This window comes from Lissotriton helveticus, chromosome 2_1 (genome assembly GCF_964261635.1).
Source record: "Lissotriton helveticus chromosome 2_1, aLisHel1.1, whole genome shotgun sequence".
NCBI classification, from domain to species: domain Eukaryota; kingdom Metazoa; phylum Chordata; class Amphibia; order Caudata; family Salamandridae; genus Lissotriton; species Lissotriton helveticus.
The window spans coordinates 326,671,673-326,689,716 of NC_136059.1; the positions used below are offsets into that span (position 1 = coordinate 326,671,673).

Sequence of the window (18,044 nt, forward strand, 5' to 3'; positions counted from 1 at the left end):
GGCTCATTGGCAGACCCCACACAAAGGCGGGTAGGCTCCGGGCTCTTCTCTCTTGGAGTGGCGTCTTCCTCTTTTCCTGGCCAGCACCAGGGGACTCTCTCCAACTCATGGGAGCCCCTCTCGGGAGTATGCAGGCTTCAGGACTACGGCCCCGCCATTATCAGGCACGGCTGCCTGGCTTCCGGGTCGGGTCTTCAACTGTGGCGCCTCCCCTCTCGGCGGTGAAATGTAGGATGGGCACCTGCTTTCCAAACCGGCATCACTGCGGGGTGGGCTCCCGCAAAAGAGCATGCAAATGTGGGGTTGGCTCCCTCCTGGAAATGAACCCCACAGGCGTGGTGGGCACGCGCACTTCAAATATGCATGGAAGCGGGGCGAGCTCCAGCTCAACAAAAAGCTGGCAATTGTGGGGTGGGCTCCCGCCAAATGAATAGCACAAATGCGGGGTGGGCTTCCGCAATGGCACACCACACTGCGGGGTGGGCTCCCGCTCGATTGGGCATGAAAGCGGGGTGGGCTCCCGCTAAATTCCTATCCCGTGAAGGGGAATCCCAATGCAGTGATTTCCTTAGGTTGCTCTGGCAGCACAGCGCTGCAGAGCTTGCACGCTCTGCTTTCTCCAGGCAGTCCACACACAGCACTCCTGAGGATCTAGGGCCATCAAAGTTAAAGGGGCAGAGCTGGGCCCAGGCAGGCAGCACACAGGACCCTCCAGCAGAGAGGCGGTTACTCCTGGGGTCCAGCAGCAGCAAGCCCCCACGTCACAGGGAAACACAGGAAAAGCATAACATTTTCATGGGGTCACAGCCCCAATATTTATATCAAAATTTGCTTTGTCTACCCTGACACAGGTCTTGGGGGAACCAGCCTAAACTGGTTCTGGGGGGTTTTGGAGCACTTTGTTGACAAGGCTCCTCTTCCCCTTTGTTAGGTGGGGGCTCGTCATCTGACACACCACAGGGGGTGGAGCCAGCATTCACATAGGCAGGCACAGACCTATTCAGGTTCAGGGAACTACTCCTCCCACTACTCCAAAGGTAGAGGCCCTATTTATCCTAGTGCTGACTCACCCTGCCCCTCCTGGAGCAACACACACCTCACCAGCCCCTGTCACTCCAAAGCCAGACATGCAATCCACATCAGGCAGGCAGACACATAGCACACAGAAATGCCAACTTCTAAATGGGGCATTTCTAAAATAGTTAAAATCTTCGCACACCATTGCATAGCATTTATTATCGCCACTCCAATTATACAAAACTTGACCACACTGCTCCTCTCATATCAGGAATTACCACTGAAATACTTATCAGGGAATCTCAATGCATTTCTATGGGAGGGCAGCCTCTAAGCAGTGAGAAACCAAAATGGCTGTTTGTCACTACCAGGACATGTCAAACACTTAAGGTACATGTCCTACCTTTCACCTACAATGCACCTTGCCCATAGGGACAGCTAGGGCCTACCTTAGGGGTGACAGACATGCAGTAAAAGGGGGGTCACAGAAATGGCACACACTTTAGGTTTCACGTCACAGCGGCAGTAACAATGCGCCCACAGGCCCTGCAATGGCAGAGGCCTGAGACAGGTTCGAAAGGCTACTTCGGTGGATGGCGCAATCAGCACTGCAAGCCCACCAGTAGCATTTAATTTACAAGCCCTGAGTATCTGAGATACCACTTTACAAGGGACTGACAGGTATATTAAATAGGCCAAACAGGTGTAGACCAATCCTACCATGTTTACCACAGAGAGCACATGCACTTTACACTGGACAACAGTGTTAAAGTGCCCAGGGTCCTAAAAACACCAACACCATGTCAGAAAAAAGGCTAGGAGAAAGGCAAAAAGTTCAGGGATGACCCTGCAAAAAAGGGACAAGTCCAACATAGCCCAAATAAAACGTCCATGCATGTACCACTAGAGGACATTGAGATTTAAAAAATGGCTAATTTCAAAAGTAAAACCTTGACTCCCAGCTTTGTCCCACTCACAGATGCCCAATCCAACAGCATCAGTGGAAGCTCAATGTATATTTCTAAGGGTCCTCACCGTCATCAGCTTTGGACTTTGTCACACTGGAACATTCAAACTTCCGAACAATATACTAAGTCAGAAGATAAAAGTGTTTTACCAGGATGATCTACTTTATTTACCTGACTTCCACTCCAACATGGTTAACCTGAAATTATGCCTAGTCAATTTGAAACTGGTATTTTTCAATGGTGCTTTATTCTTCGTAGGTTCTTTTTGCCCAACGACTATAAATAATCAAATCTCTGGTTCCCTTCATTTGATGTTAATATTGTTGTGCTCTTCTAGCTCATAACATTTTTGTATATTTTCCCAAATTGGTTTGCTAATTTCATAGTGTGGATTTCCTGACTTGAATTTTTGGTACTGCTTGAACTTTAAACAGTTTTCTTCTGAATTGCCCGCTGCGTATGTGGTAACTAGCAGAGGTTGAGCAGAATTTCAGTGAAACACATTTGAGAATTAACCAGCACGTGTTTATTAAGGTGGTAGGTGTCCCCACTATCAAAGTGAATGAGCCACTTCCTGACTCTGTGTCAATATATGACTGCCATAAATTTCAATTATTACTCCCAGAGATAGCTAGATATCACTCAAAAGTCCATGTTCTACTCCTTATATAGGAGGAAACTGAGGGTCCGATGTACGACCTCTTTTTGCTGCCGCAAACGGGAAAACAGTCCGTTTGTGACCAGAAAATAGGTCTGTTCAATGTACAAACCCTATCACTGACTCGCAAAATAGGGTTTGTGACTCTTTATTAGGAAGGGGCATGCCAAGGGATCCCTTCCTAATAGCGACTCGCACTTCAATGTATAATTATCTTGCAACCGCAATTGCGGCTGCAAAACACTCACAGTTTACCACCTACTTCATGTAGTTGGTAAGCCACTTGCAAACTGGAAGGGGTCCCCATGGGAGCCCTTTCCCTTTGTGAATGGATGCAAAAAATATTCTTTAAGAGCCGGCAGTGGTTCCAAGGACCACTGCCTACTCTTAAAAAATTAAACAGAAACGTTTCAATTTTCTTTTTTAAATGCAGCCTGTTTTCCTTTAAGGAAAACGGGCTGCATTTTTTTTTTAAACTGCTATATTTAAAAAGCAGTCACAGACATGGTGGTCTGCTGACCCAAGCAGGCCACCATTCCTAGGAGTGCTAGCCATTCCCAATGGGATCGCAAATTGCGCATGCCTCATGAGGCACGCAGTTTGCGACCCCGTTAGGAATCGTCAACAGTGTCTAAGACACTGTTGTAAATTACATTTTGCGGGTCACAAATTGCAAGTCGCAAATTGTAAGGGTCATACATCTGGCCCTTATAGGGGTAAGGTTACAACTTTTGAAGACAGGTATGCCATGTCTTGTCCTCCTTAGTCCTGTGTCTGTTCCACTCTACTGGCGTTAGTGTATTCATTGTATGTGATCTATGTAGAATTATGGTCATGGTTATTCCACCTGAATCTGTTAGTATGTTATCAGAAAATGGGTAAAACCATGTCAACATGGTTTTTGTGGTGTCTATCTTGGCAATCACAAATAGAGAACTGTACTTGTATATTTAGGTTGGACTTTGAGCAGTTACATTTTTTTCACTTTTTGAATTGCTATTTTAATGTCGCTATAAATACATAAGTATATCAAGGTGTTCGACTTCAAATGAAGTCTACAGTGATTTTTCAAAAGTATAAACTTTTAGTTGTGGTACAGAGCAACAACTCTGAAAGTGGTCTGTTCAGCTTAAATTGGAGGTATCATCACATTGCAGCATAACGAATAGCTGTTATGTGCATTTTGTTACTAGAACCCTATGTAAACATTGTACATTGTTTCAAACAATGAATTCAAGTTTCCATTGGAAGGGAAAATATACTTACTCTGGGTCATTGCATTGCCTTACTGCACTCTGAACTCCTGCCCCACAGGTACGTGTGCAGTGGGACCAAGGTGACCACATGCCCCATCCTCCGTTGACCGTTTCCGGGTGTTTTCCAACAGTTACACATTCACCAGTGAAACACCACTAAAGAAACACAAAAATACAAATAAAAAATACAACCAAAAAAAAACTGTTGTATTTTTCGTAGGAGTGTGCAAAGTTGTCAATATTAATTTTTACAAACTTCAGGAAGAAATTATATTTTGTAGGAGAGAAAAATACATATGTAAATATTTAATGAGAAATTTTATTTCAACAGGAAGGTATGGGAAGTTGATAACCTTTACAGTATTAAATCATTTTTCTTAAGGAAATTTAGTGTTACAGTCTTAATTTTCCACTGTTTGGAACATCTTGTTATTAACCCAAAACAAACAAGTTAATAGAAGAGGCGAGTCACATGATGGATTTACATAAGACGTCGGCGGAAAATCAGAACAATTATGGTTATACGATTTGTGAAGTGAAAACTAACATTGAAGTGATACCGGTCTTTTAAATTGATACTCTGTGCAACAGGCTATTTTGTTAATTATTTAGAGGATTGTATGGACAATATGGAATAAGAAAATGAATAAAGCTGTCATTTTATTATTTATATGTAGCTATCCTATTGGGGGCGATTGGCTCTAATAGATTTTTTCTTATCCTGGTACGAAAAATATATCTGTATATTATTTTGATAGTTCACAATTTGAATATATTATTGTTTCTTTTCCCAAAAGATTCGTTATTCCGATTTTCCATGCACACATCACATAAAGTATATTTGACTCGCAAGATGCATCTAAACAATGTTGCCTTGTAAAAGGTATAATTAACTAAGAGGACATTTGATCTTGAACTGTCCAGGACAATACAATCTCAAATACAGCAATACTAAAACCTTTATCAACTAATTGACTGTGAATGAGTCCCACACCTGGGTGTCATGTAGGTTAAAAAACAGTGATGAATAAAGAGGAAATTGTGCAGGGGCAGGTTGGTGGGTGTGCCATTTGAAGAGAGGCAGAAAGTTACAAGCCCACCATCTCGTATTAATGGGAGTGGCAGGCGTTGTAGCCAGGTGGCTTGAGGTAATCATAAGGTTATTCAGTGAAGGCCAGAAGTCTGGGTGAGTAGCACACTTACGGTACCTTCGGTCGTGTTCAACGTGTATTGCGCAGGGTCATCACTTCCAGGGCAGTAGAGGGGTATGCCAAACCAAGGCTATAAGATCTGGCAGGCTCTCCACATTAGTTCATCAAGACCCACATTGACAATATTCCATCCGTGCTGGAGCGGGAACACTAGAGTGTCCTAAACGAGGGTCAAGCTACCGCAGGGCTCCCACCCTTAAAAATGTGGCTCAAAATCCTGTCAAAGATAACTAATTAGTTGGTTGTTGACCTTATAAATGATTTGTTCTAATGATGCTACCAACAATTCAGTCTCTGATGGAAATGTCTGTTTCCTCTGGTGCCAAAGTATGCAGAGTTTAGTCCGCACCAGTGGTGCCACCACCACCCAATTCTGTGATGTGACTGATTTGTCAAGTCTCTCAATTAATTCAGTAGTCTTAAATATGCTGAAGAGGTCTATGGCGTATTGTTAGCAGAGGACAGCGTGGCTCAAATGTTAGACTAGTGTTGCAAGAGTTTTAGTGCAGTGCCAGACAATATGATTCAGGTCATAGGCTGCCTAGTACCACCAGCTTGAACGGGGAAGCATTCCAGACGCGCACAGATGGACAGGTGTCCTGTACCGGTTTTGCAGGACTCTGAAGTACAGTAACTTCTAAGGTGTGAATAATGTGATTCTAGAAGCTGTGGCCAGACTTATTCATAGTAGGCATGGCCTAATAAATCATTCCAGAATCATCTTATTTATGGCAGGGTTTGGGCTGAGATGAGTGGTCTACACAATCATTGTACATTCCCATAAACACTCCCTTCTTTGTACCCCAGGTTTTAACATATTTCTTTTTTTGGGGAAACCACCAAAGGGTCTGATCATTGGTCCGATCATCTGCAGATACAATTCAGAAAGTTTTGATGCTGCTAGTAAAAAGAATAATCTAGAGTGAACTCACACTTAAGGAAGCCAATGATTGTCAACATCAATGACAAATGCCATTCAATTCATATTTTGCCTTCTGGCCATTTCCACCTAATCCTGATGTTAGCAATGTGATAAATAGGGGCACCTAAATGGAGCACGAAGGTGGTGTCCATGTTTCTATTTATGGTTTTTCAGTGTAATCAAAGTGGCTTTGGCCCGGTCATTTAAAAAAAAAAAAAAAGAATGTAGCGGAGTGAGCGGCCCCCCTCGTGGGCCATTTTTGGGGAAGGTGCTCCCATACCCTGGGTGTGGCTAGCTGGTTGGGGACCGCAGGGGGAGCCTAAAGGGGAGCCTACGGGAGCCGACATGGCTTTTTACCCCTAGGGAGCTGCTGACATGGAGCTCCCTGGGGGTAAGAAGCAAAGTGTACTCGCTTTGAACAAGCGAGAGCAAAGTGTTCTTGCTTGTTCAATGCGAGCAGACTCTTTGCTATGGGATAGCAGTAGCATCCCATATGGCATGTAATGTCCCGGGGTGGCTACCCCGGGACATTGCTGGAGCCGGCCCTGGGGGGTGGCTGTCCCCAGGACCATTTACAGCTCCAGGAGGGGGACCGCCTGGCCCAACCTCCTATTTTGAAAGTAGGGGTTACTTTCAAAATGGGAGTTGGTGGTCCCTGGGGCTGTGTGGGGAGGGCATGAGCCCCCCCACACATTATTCTGAACAAAGCCCCGGGGAGGTGGCAGTCCACGTGGCTCTGTGGGGGGGGGCAGGAGCCCCCATGCATGATTATCTAAATAGCGCAGGAGAGATGTCAGTCCCTGGGTTGCGTGGGGGGGGCAGGAGCCCACCCACGCATTTTATTAGCACTATAGCCCTTGGGACGTGGCAGTTCCCGGGGCTGCGGGGGGGGGCCTCATAGCCCCCCATGAACAATGAATAAGGCCCTGGGATATGGCGGTCCCTGGGCTGTGGGTGCCCAGGCAGGCCCCCAAATCTAATTTTTTCATTGCCCCGGGACCTTGTCCACACGGGGGCTTAAAGGAAATGAAGCGCAGAAGTCAGCACTTTGTTTTTTGTAACATTTTATGCCGGATTCGCATATCCACCATGAAGACCACCCAAAATTTAAAAAAAGAAAAGCTTTAGTGACCCCCTGAGCAGGCCTAGGCGGTCAGGGTGTTTATACCCTGAACCCTTTTCTTGTTTTTAACCTTTTTTCTTGTGACTCAGTTCAACTGAGTCACAAGACGGCTGCCAACACTTTCTAGTTTGAAGTGTTGGCAGCTGATCAGATTGCAGGCTCAAGACCGGGAGGGTTCATGGATCCCCACGTCCCCACTAAGTGATACGTCTTCCCAGGTTAGGCGTAAGGAGGAGAAATATGTTTATTTCTCCTTGGTTTTTCCTCTTTTCATGATTTCTGCAGTATGCACAGGAGATTGTTTTAGTGCACGAACGTGCCCATTCCTGCACAAAAAACAGTCCTGCTTACAATGCAGGTGATCTTGCAACATGGTGCATGAGTGCCTGCGTCAGTGCTATGCAGCACATTGTGCACCCGGCTGGGAAACAACAAGAATGTGCTGTAAAATGTTAAATACAGTGCAGTCTTGCTCTTTCCCTGTCACGCATGACAACAAGGTGACTTGTTGCGCTGCGTGACATATTGATAAATGTGCCCCTAAGCTTAAGTGACAGCAATTAGTATGATGTCATAAAAATGAAGGTCATATGGCGTCACTTCATGTGAGTTAGGTTCAAATGATATCGTATGATATCATTTTCTTTGACATAAAAACTCAATGGAGCAGCAGTGGCTCCTCTGCAATGGCAGAAGCGTATCACCCCACTGGCTCAGAGCCAGCAGCTGAAAAACAAAGCAATATTTTATTATTGTTTAATGTTTTTGCTGCTGGCTGAGCAGCGGGTGCAGGGAGGGGTGGGGCTGGGCCATGGGAGGGGAGAGGAGGAGTGGTTGGTGCACTTTTAAGGGCACATGGCACTTTGGCCGTCCATCTTAGGCTGGCCAATCTGACATAGCTTTCTCCAACCCAGCTGTATTGTACAGCCGTGTTGGAGAACCATCACAGACTTCCTGTGTCTGAGCGAGCGTTAATCCAGCCCACTCGGGCCAATCCCCGTGCTGCTCGCATGCTTGAGAGTAGTGCAGGGTTTGGATGGGGAGTCTGTGATGCTGTCCCAGAGACTGCTTGGACCAGGAACTGAATGCAGAGGTTTGCAAGGTGGCCGGCAGCACCAGATAAGCCTATTTTAATGTATTTTAATTATTTGCTCCCCGCGCACTCCACCTGTGCCCCCCCCACACCCCATCAACCCATCCACCCCACCACTCTTTATCTCTGTCAGTCACCACTGAAAGGGAGTGTGATTTCACAGTCTTTGTTGCTTAATTGATGACCAGGTATGAAGTGTCTACTTGCTGCAACACCTTTTTTGATGGCAGCATACAGGCAGCAGCTGTCTCTGGATACAGATTTCAAGATCAGGATTAGAGGTTCAGGTTCTCCTGAAAGTGTTGGGTCTTTTGCTCATGCTAAAGAAAGGCCTTTCCGGTGCGCTGGGCCACGATATGTGAATGGATGCCATGCATTCTAGGTTTCTGCTGTTCTCTTGTGGTTTGTAGCACGAGTGTTGCTAAATACAATTGCATATCTTTTTGAATATAAAATGATGAAAGACTGTATTAACCTCCTAGGATTTGATTGGATAGCTCGCTGGTGGCACACATACATCAGATGCGACAACCCTTCGGTCTTCCTAATGTCCAGAAAGGCCTTGGAAGAAAGGGCATAAGACAGGCCTTGCATCAGTCGATACTTGTGTAACAGTTAAGAGTGTTAAAAAGTTGACATTTACTAGAATATCTTAGACTGCTTATGTAAACAGTCAGGCTATTCGTGTTCTTTCTTCTTTATTGCCTGTTTCAAGAAACACACAGTCTGTATTTTCTGTACATAACAATTGGGTGTTTTAAAAAGAAATATATGTTTGATAAATGGCTCTATCATGTCAGTCTCTGAATCAGTGTATTGTATGGCAGTCCCGATCACTATCTGAAAGTTATTGCGCGTTTCACTGCTATGTCCCTGGCTACTGTGAGAGGTGAAGCAGTCATTGGATATAACGTCAGATCTAAGTCATCACCATTTGCTGAGGGTCGATTCATGCTGTTCATGTTGCACTATGGGGAAGAAACAATGGAATGTCTTACCCAGATTGATTGTTTCGATTCCAAATGGGTACAATGTGGGCCTTTAATTGAGCCCATTGATATTACTGCCTCAGTCAGTGATAGATGAATAATGCCCACTCTAACATCTCTGCGACCTTCTGACAAACGCTCCCTTTTCCTCTAATGCAAATCCTGACGTTAAGCCTCTTTCTAGTGACATCAAATAAGAAACATGAGCATACTGGGTCACAGTCAAGTACTTGATGTGGCCAGGGTCACACAGTTGTGATAATGGGGGCTATGATTAGTACCTAATTTTTTTTGGGCTATATAGCATGTCTTAGTATTCCAAGTGGTGCTTGTATATGTGTATCCAGCTGACTGCAGAGTCCAACAGGCAATGCTGAGGTGGGTATCTTACCTGTGGTTGGGTGCATGTTTTGTGTTCTATATCTAGATGAGAGACTTCTGTTCGTTCAGTGTGTAATAATTGGTCTTTGTATTGAATACATTTCGACTTGTAAGATGGTGGGTGAGTACTGGGTCAGGGTGAAGTGATGTTGGTGTGAGTAGGCAAGTCAGGATAGCGCAGGTTTGTTCTTCATGTTGCTGGTGGCTCTATGTTGATGTGGTATGGCCCTTCAGGCTGTCAGTTTGACAGACTTCTTTAGGTTGTGATGGAGTTTATCATAAGCAGCTAGTGTGTGTTGTTTTGCAGTTTATCCATTAACACATTGGTGCATGATTACTCGTGGGTGTGCAAGAAGCATTGCTTGCTTTATGTGATGTTGTGTTGTGGTGAAGTGTGCGTTATCTGCTTTATTCTAAGTGCTGGCTTAGTGACATTGAAACTTTGAGACCTGGATTCTAATCAGGTTTTAACTACTTGATTAACAAATAAATCCGTCCACCAGAGTGAATGCATAAGGGCCTCCGTTGGTTAAAAAACCAAGGGGGATATGTACAATCGAAGTGGTGGAGCCTATTGTTAGCCACCAGAGTGCGAGGGTGTCTGTGTGCAGGGGAGGACTGGTTATGTGCAGGAAGGTGTCCCTTCCTGCACATAAACAATCCTAAAATGCAATTTTGTAACTTTCATGTGTGCTGCTTCATGCACCACACAAGAAAGTTAAAAAATGGCATTTATTTAAAAGGTTTGTTTATGTACAGGAAGGGACACCTTCCTGTACATAAACAAACCATGGAATATTGCCTTTTGCATGTGTGCTGCACAATGCAGCACATATGGAAAAAGCAAAAACGAGGAGAAATAATGCATTTCTCCTCGTTTCACCAACTTAAGACCAGGGTTTTCCTGGTCTTAATTTTGGTGCTGTTTCCTATGTACGCCACCCTTGTACATAGGGGGCAACGTCAAATACAATGGGTGTTGCGGTGGAGCGCCCACCGCAACACCCACTGCACGCCCCTTTCACGCTAAACATAGCGTGAAATGGTGACTTATGTACAAGGCAGCATTAACCCCTTCTACGCTGATGACGAGCTGGGCTCGTCATGATGTAGCCTCCTGGCACACTGATGACGAGCCCAGCTCGTCACGTAACATGCGCTTTAAAAAATCTCAGCGTACAAGCAGAATTCCGCCCGCACACATGCGGTTAAGCCATGTTAAGTGGCTTAACGCTGCCTTGTACATAAGGCAAGGCCCCTATTGCCACAGGAACATCACAAAAAGTGACGGTCCTGTGATGATAGGGGCTTGTACATATGCCCAAAAACGTTTATTCAGTATGCCGAATTAGTATTGCCCCAACTAAATGTTAATTACGACCTCTTCTTCACAATGCGATCGTGGTTTCTTTAACTTGGCCTCCATCATGATACCATAGAGGCCCTATTGTTTTAGGTAAAGCAAACTTCTAATGTAAAGCAGCACTATGGCCCTGATTACGAGTGTAGGTGCTATTAAGTGCACCTGAATAATAACAATACCACAGATAAATAGCACCTATAATGGCTAGTGGGGAATAACATGCAGATTTTGGTTTTTAACGCACCAAAATCCGCATGGTACAGTAAATAGCGTATCCAGACATTTTCCCTGTTAAATTTTGTGTGATTTGCCCTGCTGAAATATAACAAAGCTTGAGGTATTTAACGCATTCGATAATTAGCTGATGCCTTAAATACATTAACATTTTAACTGGTAATTCCGAGTCGTGCATAAACAAGGTTTACGCAGGGATCGGAACTAACCGACCCACTCGTAGTCAAGCCCTACGTTTCTTGCAGCTCGGCCTGCACAAGGTTAAATAATTCAATGATTCAAAAACACTTGGAGGTGAGACAACTTATTTCCATGTATCGGTCCTTTGGAGAATAAGTAATGCCACAACCCCAATGCTTTTTAATTTCTGTATAAAGTGCAATGAATGTGCCATGCGTTCTAAATGCTAAAAGGTTTTTAACTAGCCAGCATGTGGCAGACAGTGAATTTAAGTAGCCTTTTCCTTTCCTAGAAACTATACTTCTATAATTTTCTAGTAAATCGCTCAGCCGGTTTGGAGTTAGATTGAGGAAAACCAGCAGGGGGCCTTTTAGTTCCTTGACGGCATTGCTCTCTGTCTGTGTCTTTATGGCTTAGTCGATAAAAAAAGACATGTAATCGGGGGATTGTAAAGAAAGAACCGCGCTAAATTAATCAAAGAAGTCGAAATTGTTTTGACAGATTTAGCTTTTCAGTGAAAATCCATTTCAATTATTTATGTACAGCATTCTATACTTGACTATTCAGTTGGACAGCCAATCTGGAAAGGTCAGAATGTCTCACTAATCTTCAAAAGATGTTACTAATCAGAGGAAAATGTTAATACTCCTTACAGCACTGCCAAAGAGAGCAAGAGTTGTTTATGCATTTAAAACATTTAGAGCTGACAGATGCGCACAGGAAAAAACGAATACACAGAGCAAAGACTCAGTTGATGGTACCTTGGCATGGTTAGATGGGGGGGTGGGGGGGGGGTGAGGAATGGAGACCCCTAATAAAATCTTCAGGTGGTCCGTGGCGGGCTGGTGGAGATTCAAATTAAGAAGATACAAGCAACTGTATAACGTACGTTCTTCATCAGTACGTCCACCCAAACCACTAATTCTGTTTTCTGAGTCTTAAAATCAGTGGGGGTTGGGGGTTGGAGGCTGAGGAGGAGGGGGAATCTATTCCAAACTGGTCTGCTCAGTCATTTGGCCTCTAAATTGTCACCTTGAAAAGGTAGGAGATCTTTTCACTTTTTGTTGCATATATTCAATCAATGCTTTGGAATTTGTTTTGTATAAATCTCTCCCTAATTGGTATCAATAAATGTATAGATGTATTATTAATAGTACTATTGCAAATTTACAAAACTTTATAAGAAAAAAAAATCGTAGGCATTTGTGAATAGTGGAATTTAATAGTCTTTGTTCCGAATAAGCTCAGCGAAAGGTTGGTTTAGGTTAATTTTCAAATTACCCAATAAAATGCTTCGGTCATGCCCGAGTGTTGAGGCAAGGTGTGCCATATTAAAGCTACACCTATAGGCTGCCCATTAAAGAAACGCGTGATGCTCTAACATGAAAAAGAATAATGTTTAGAAATGTAATGAAATATTGTTTTGGAATGGTTTAAATGTGTTGCTTATGTTGTTGTATTAGAAATGCATTTAAAAGCGTAAAGAGCTGAGACATGAAATTGCCAGCAGAGGCCTAACAGTATTTTTCTTAGCATAACCAGAGATGCAACTTTGAATATTATCCCTTGGGAAAAGGCTCCTTTTCACAGTTGAATTCGATATGTAACATAGAGCGTGTGTAAGATTGTTTCTCATGCATTTCTATTGCAGGTGCAAGGCCACATAGCTCATTAGATAGAATAATCCATTGTTTTAGGAGTTAGGTTGGTAGGAGTAGGAACAAAGGGAGTCTACAGGAATGTGAAGATGCAACATTTGGCGGAGAACGTGCCTGGGACCCAAGGACACAGCAACCGTTTTTGGAAGGAGAGGAATCTGTGCTGGAAAAGTACGAGGGGCTGCACCTGCCTGAAGAAGGTGTGCCATGGTCGTGCCTACTGTTTTGGGGTTTTGTATTAGGGAATGTGCCCTGAGGGGGGAGAGTCAGTTGCTGTTGCAGTAAAGGTCGCAGTCGGAGTTAGAGTTAGAGACGGTTAGGGTCAGACTGAGTCCTGTCTAAGGCAGTCCAATTGGAAATGCAGTTAGACAGGGGTCTCAGGGGGAACTAGGCAGAAGAAATTAAAGAGCATCTTAGAACAAGCTCGGTAGCTTGGGCTACTTACCTGCAATAAGTGAGTGTGCTTCTTGGGAAGCCTTCACAGCTGTCACCTTTTCCTCTTGCCTGGGAGGTATGTTATGTAGGGATGCCACCTTAGGGTCAGTGTAGGGACAGACTAATTCTTTCTTTCCCCTTAGAGCAGATGCAGTCGAGACTTCCAGTGGGAACTGTTATTGCTTGCCTAATGCTTTTGGAACTCACATTGCTCTTTATTTTGAGTCGTCTGAGACTCCTGAGTAGGATTATGTTTGTATTAGTGCCAGTTTATTTCTTGAACCTCTTGCTGAGGTGCTTGATTGTTCAGTTATTTTTGGCTTTGTAATAAATCTCTAAACTTCATTCCGTAGTCAGTGGTACTTTGGATTGAGACGTATTTGGTCTTTGGGAAATTGTCATAAGAGTGAAAATAGAGAACTTCCCTTTACACTTCTTTGCAGACTACAGAGATCTAGTCGGCCAGGGATTCCAAGGATTGGTAAGGAAAAATCTATATGAGAATCCCAGCTTCATCAGCACCAGCAGCTTAGCCGAGTATGTGAGCCTTCAAGGCAGGCCTGAAGACAGTTTTGTATATTCAGGGGGAAAAGCTTGCATTGAGTAAACTACAGTGTGCAAAATCTAGGGTGGGGCAGGTGTGAAGAATATGCAAGAGTGGTTTTCATAATACCATTTTAAAGCCCATTGCGCCGCCGGGGCGTCACTTTTTTGATGGCCCGGCAGCGCAATGGGCTTGCCCATAATCACAAGGCCACGTAAAGTCACCCTGCGTGACTTTTCAGACCCTGTAAATGTGGGCCGCTAAAATTGCATTACTCAGCATGAAAGGGACGTTCCATGGGTGTGGCTGTAGGTGTTCCCACACAACGTCCATCAGTAGCGGTCGGTGGTGGGAGTAGCTGCCGGGGGTGACGTGGGGAGGGGCAGGGTGGGGGGTAGTTATCTATGGATTACGGAGGATTACAGGTAAGTAAATATATAAATAAATAAAACGAATTTCGTTGCACGCACTGCATCCCCAAATGCGATCCAGTGCACACAACACAATTCGTTTTATTTATTCATATGTTTACTTACCTGTAATCCTACGTAATCCATGGATTACTAACCCCCTCCCCACATCCGACCGCTACTGACGTCCCTGGAACCTGAGGCATTCCCAGATTTACAATGGTTTATAAAGCTGGGAATGCTTCAGAATCCTTGAAGTGGCACGAAGAGGAGAAATACTTTTATTTCTCCTCATATTTTCCCCTTTCTATGCATGCTGCATTTTGCAGCACACATCGAAAGAGGCAAATACCATCAATGATTGTTTTTGAGCAGGATGGTGTCCCTTCCTGAACAAAAATATTTATCCCCGCAATGCAGGCTACATTGCACCATGATGCAAGGGTGTCCGCATTGGTGTGCAGCTTCTGTTTGTGCGTGGGCACAGGGGAGAAGGACAGGAGTGTGCCGTATCTTCTAGATACGGCACATTCCTGCCCTTTTATTTTGACGCACAGCAGGGCAGCAGGAAGGCTTGCTGTGCTGCCGTGCATCAAAATATAGTAATTGAGGACCTTTATCTTTAAATTGTGGCACTCACAGAGGAGCGTTGGGTTTATTTAGGAAGATGCTAAAGCGGTACTGTAGTGTTTTCCTTTTCAGTTTCAATTAAAAGGGCTGTTCTAAGTGCGGTCTCTCCTTTGTGTTATAAGACGGCATTACTGTCCAAGCGCGGGATCGGGGCTAAATTGATTTTTATCCCTATCAATCAAAAGGTGTTTTCAGTTTGTACTTACCATACCCTTGAATATTGGATGGCTTATTTGAAGTGAGCATGCCTTTCTCTTGAATCAAGTCTTTCAGATCAGTAATTAGAAGGGTTGGCACCTGTTTTTGCGATCCAACGTGTTTCTGCTAAAATCTTTCCAAATACAATGACCTAATATTTTTTCTTTGCTATTGTAAAACCTCTATCCTCCTGCAAGGTGATGCAAAGCCCCTCTATCAATGTGTATGGAGTTGGACATTATTATTTTTAGTATAGAAAGTGCAAAACTCATTATTGGTGATTTATAATGTCCGTGTGAATGCTGAAAAGAAAAAAACACAAAAGGTTTTATTAAGTGCATACAGACTTCTGACACTGTAAAGCAAATCAATAGTGCTATTCATGGGGCAGGTCATACTTTCGATCCCCACTGTATTCCTGGTGGAACTTTTTCAAAAGTTTGTGTTAACCCTTTATACTGGTCTAGACAGAATCTGATGAATTTTGTTTGAAGATGTGTCAATAATTGACCTTATTTTGGATAATTTTGTCAGTCCAGTGCCCTCAGGAAACCTCACTCACTGTAAGTTTCTGTTACCGCAATGTCCACCCTTTAAATAAATGTCCGCAGATACATAGCTGTGGTAACAAACTCTGCACAGACTATGGATGCATAAGTGTGCACACATATGTAGGATGAGGCAGAAACACTGTTTTCTGACTCAGTCTGGCATCTGGGTAGGGGTATGAAGGTGCGAAAGCCAGCTACCCACTGGCACCGCAATGAGAGGACCAGGCGGGCAGGCATCCTGCTTGATCTCATGAGCACTCAATTCTTCATACGCAGTGTGTGAGTGCCCCACAAGGACAAGGGAACATGCAGCTTAGAAAGGCAGCTCTGGCAACCTGTGGCCGCCTCATAAGGAGGCCAGGGCAGACTTTGTGGAGTTCCAGTAAGTGGAACTCCACGAAGGGACAAAAAATCTCAGCGGAGTTCCACAGGCCGCGGAGTGCTGGGGCGAACTGCAGTTCCCACTAATCTTCCTGTCGCTCGGATAGAAATTTTACCCGAGCAACAGCTCGTGCTCACCAACATACTGTAGCAGAGCACGAGCATGGAAAAAACTCTCCTGCACTATGTGGAGGAACATTTTCTGCACTCCATGAGCTCTGCGGAGTACGGAGTGCAGAAAACTCCGCAAACTCTGCGAACCGAGTTCACTGCCCTGGCCCAATCATAAGTCCTTGCTAGGGGCCTAAAGAGTGTCTCATAAGGTCCAGCTAGGATTGAACAATTTGCTTCTTATGCCTCATGGTGCCCCAGAAGGAGGAAAAGAACCTCCAAGAGTATATTGGCCTTTTGGGAGTAGGGCAGGCCCCACAAAGAAGCCTCATCTAGTTATGAAACTAGTGTAAGACTAGTCCTCACAGGAGGGAGAGTCAGTGGCTGTAGGACAGCCTGGGGATTGTCTGAAGCTCTGTTAAGGAAGACCTTATAATGTGTCCCTGGAGAGCTTGAGCCCATTGGTTTTGTTGGTCTTCTGTGGTTACTGAAAACCTTTGTTATGTTGGTAGAGATAGGCCTTTCACTGAAACGGTCATTGCTCTGTGCTTGCTATCAAATTATGTTAAACCCCAAAGGCAGCCGCTGCAGGTAAGAGTGGTGGCGCAGTGGGACCAGGTGAGGGGGGATTTCGCGAGACGACCACAAGGAACAAATATTTATTTATTTAATTTTCCGTCGTGGTCATCTTTCGAAATCCCCCCTCACCTGGCCACACCGCCCCACCACTCTAACCTGCAGGGGCCGCCTAAAGGCATGGGGTTTTAAGGATGAATGTAATATTGTGGTAACATTCTGCAATATTTACTAATGAAAATTGGTGAAATGTCGAATTTAGGTAGCACCTGACAAAGTCTACTGGCCTGGTTTCTTTTAACTGTGTATCACATGTTTTAAAGGTATATATGGGAATATTGTTATTTTAGGTGTTGGGGTCTACTGGCACACAAACCCTTAAAAGTGCATCAGATTGGGGGCTTGGGTATCCAAGATGGCCATGTGGACGTAATCCACGATGGCTCAGCTGCCACCGACACAAATCTGCAGGGAATTAGCGATGAACACCGTTTACTCACCGTCAGTTTGAGAGCATCTCCAGCCAGGAACTGGAGGCTGAGAGGCAGTGGAAGAGACACAACAGACAGTCCGGGGACCAGTAGAAACTGCATTGGAAGGAAGGTTCCCTTTAGCAATCCCATGAGAGACACTGCACCCGGTGGGCACCACTAAGGACAATTTTCTTCCGGTGGCAGCTGCTGTGTAGGAGTTTCTGTGAGTCCTTCATTGCCATGGTCCGAGCGAACTTTTCAATGCCATGCTCTAGCGTACTGGTCAATGGAGTGGGTTCGGAACTTTTCCGGCTGGAGCGAGGGATGAGACAAGGACGCCCACTCTCCCCCTCCTTAGCATTGAATCCCACCCAGCAATATTATAGTCAAACCTGTCGATCAGGGAGATTTGTTTTGGCTCGGAGGGTCACAAGATTTCTTTATTTGCCGATGATTTCCTGTTAACCCGTACAGACCCACAGCACTCCTTGGCCATCCTTCAGAGCGTACTCCAACTATTTGCCGGAGTAGCAGGCCTGCACATAAACCTGTCCAAATCCTTTCTACTCAATCTAATGCTCCGTGATGCAGAGAGGGGATTACATGTGGCAGCGACACCTTTTCAATGGGTAAAGAAAGAACTCACCTACTTGGGCATCAAACTAACCCCTAAGATCTCAAA

General features: G+C 44.6%; 1 protein-coding gene across 2 annotated transcripts in view; it reads right to left on the reverse strand.

Moving 5' to 3' along the window:
- Positions 1-18,044, reverse strand: part of ADAMTS12 (ADAM metallopeptidase with thrombospondin type 1 motif 12) — a 2,873,463-nt gene that overhangs the window by 1,497,960 nt on the left and 1,357,459 nt on the right. For both annotated transcript variants that reach the window (XM_078677277.1, XM_078677276.1), the window contains one exon: positions 3,910-4,055. In XM_078677277.1, coding sequence (XP_078533403.1) covers positions 3,910-4,055 — 146 coding nt within the window. The remainder of the gene's footprint in view (positions 1-3,909; positions 4,056-18,044) is intronic.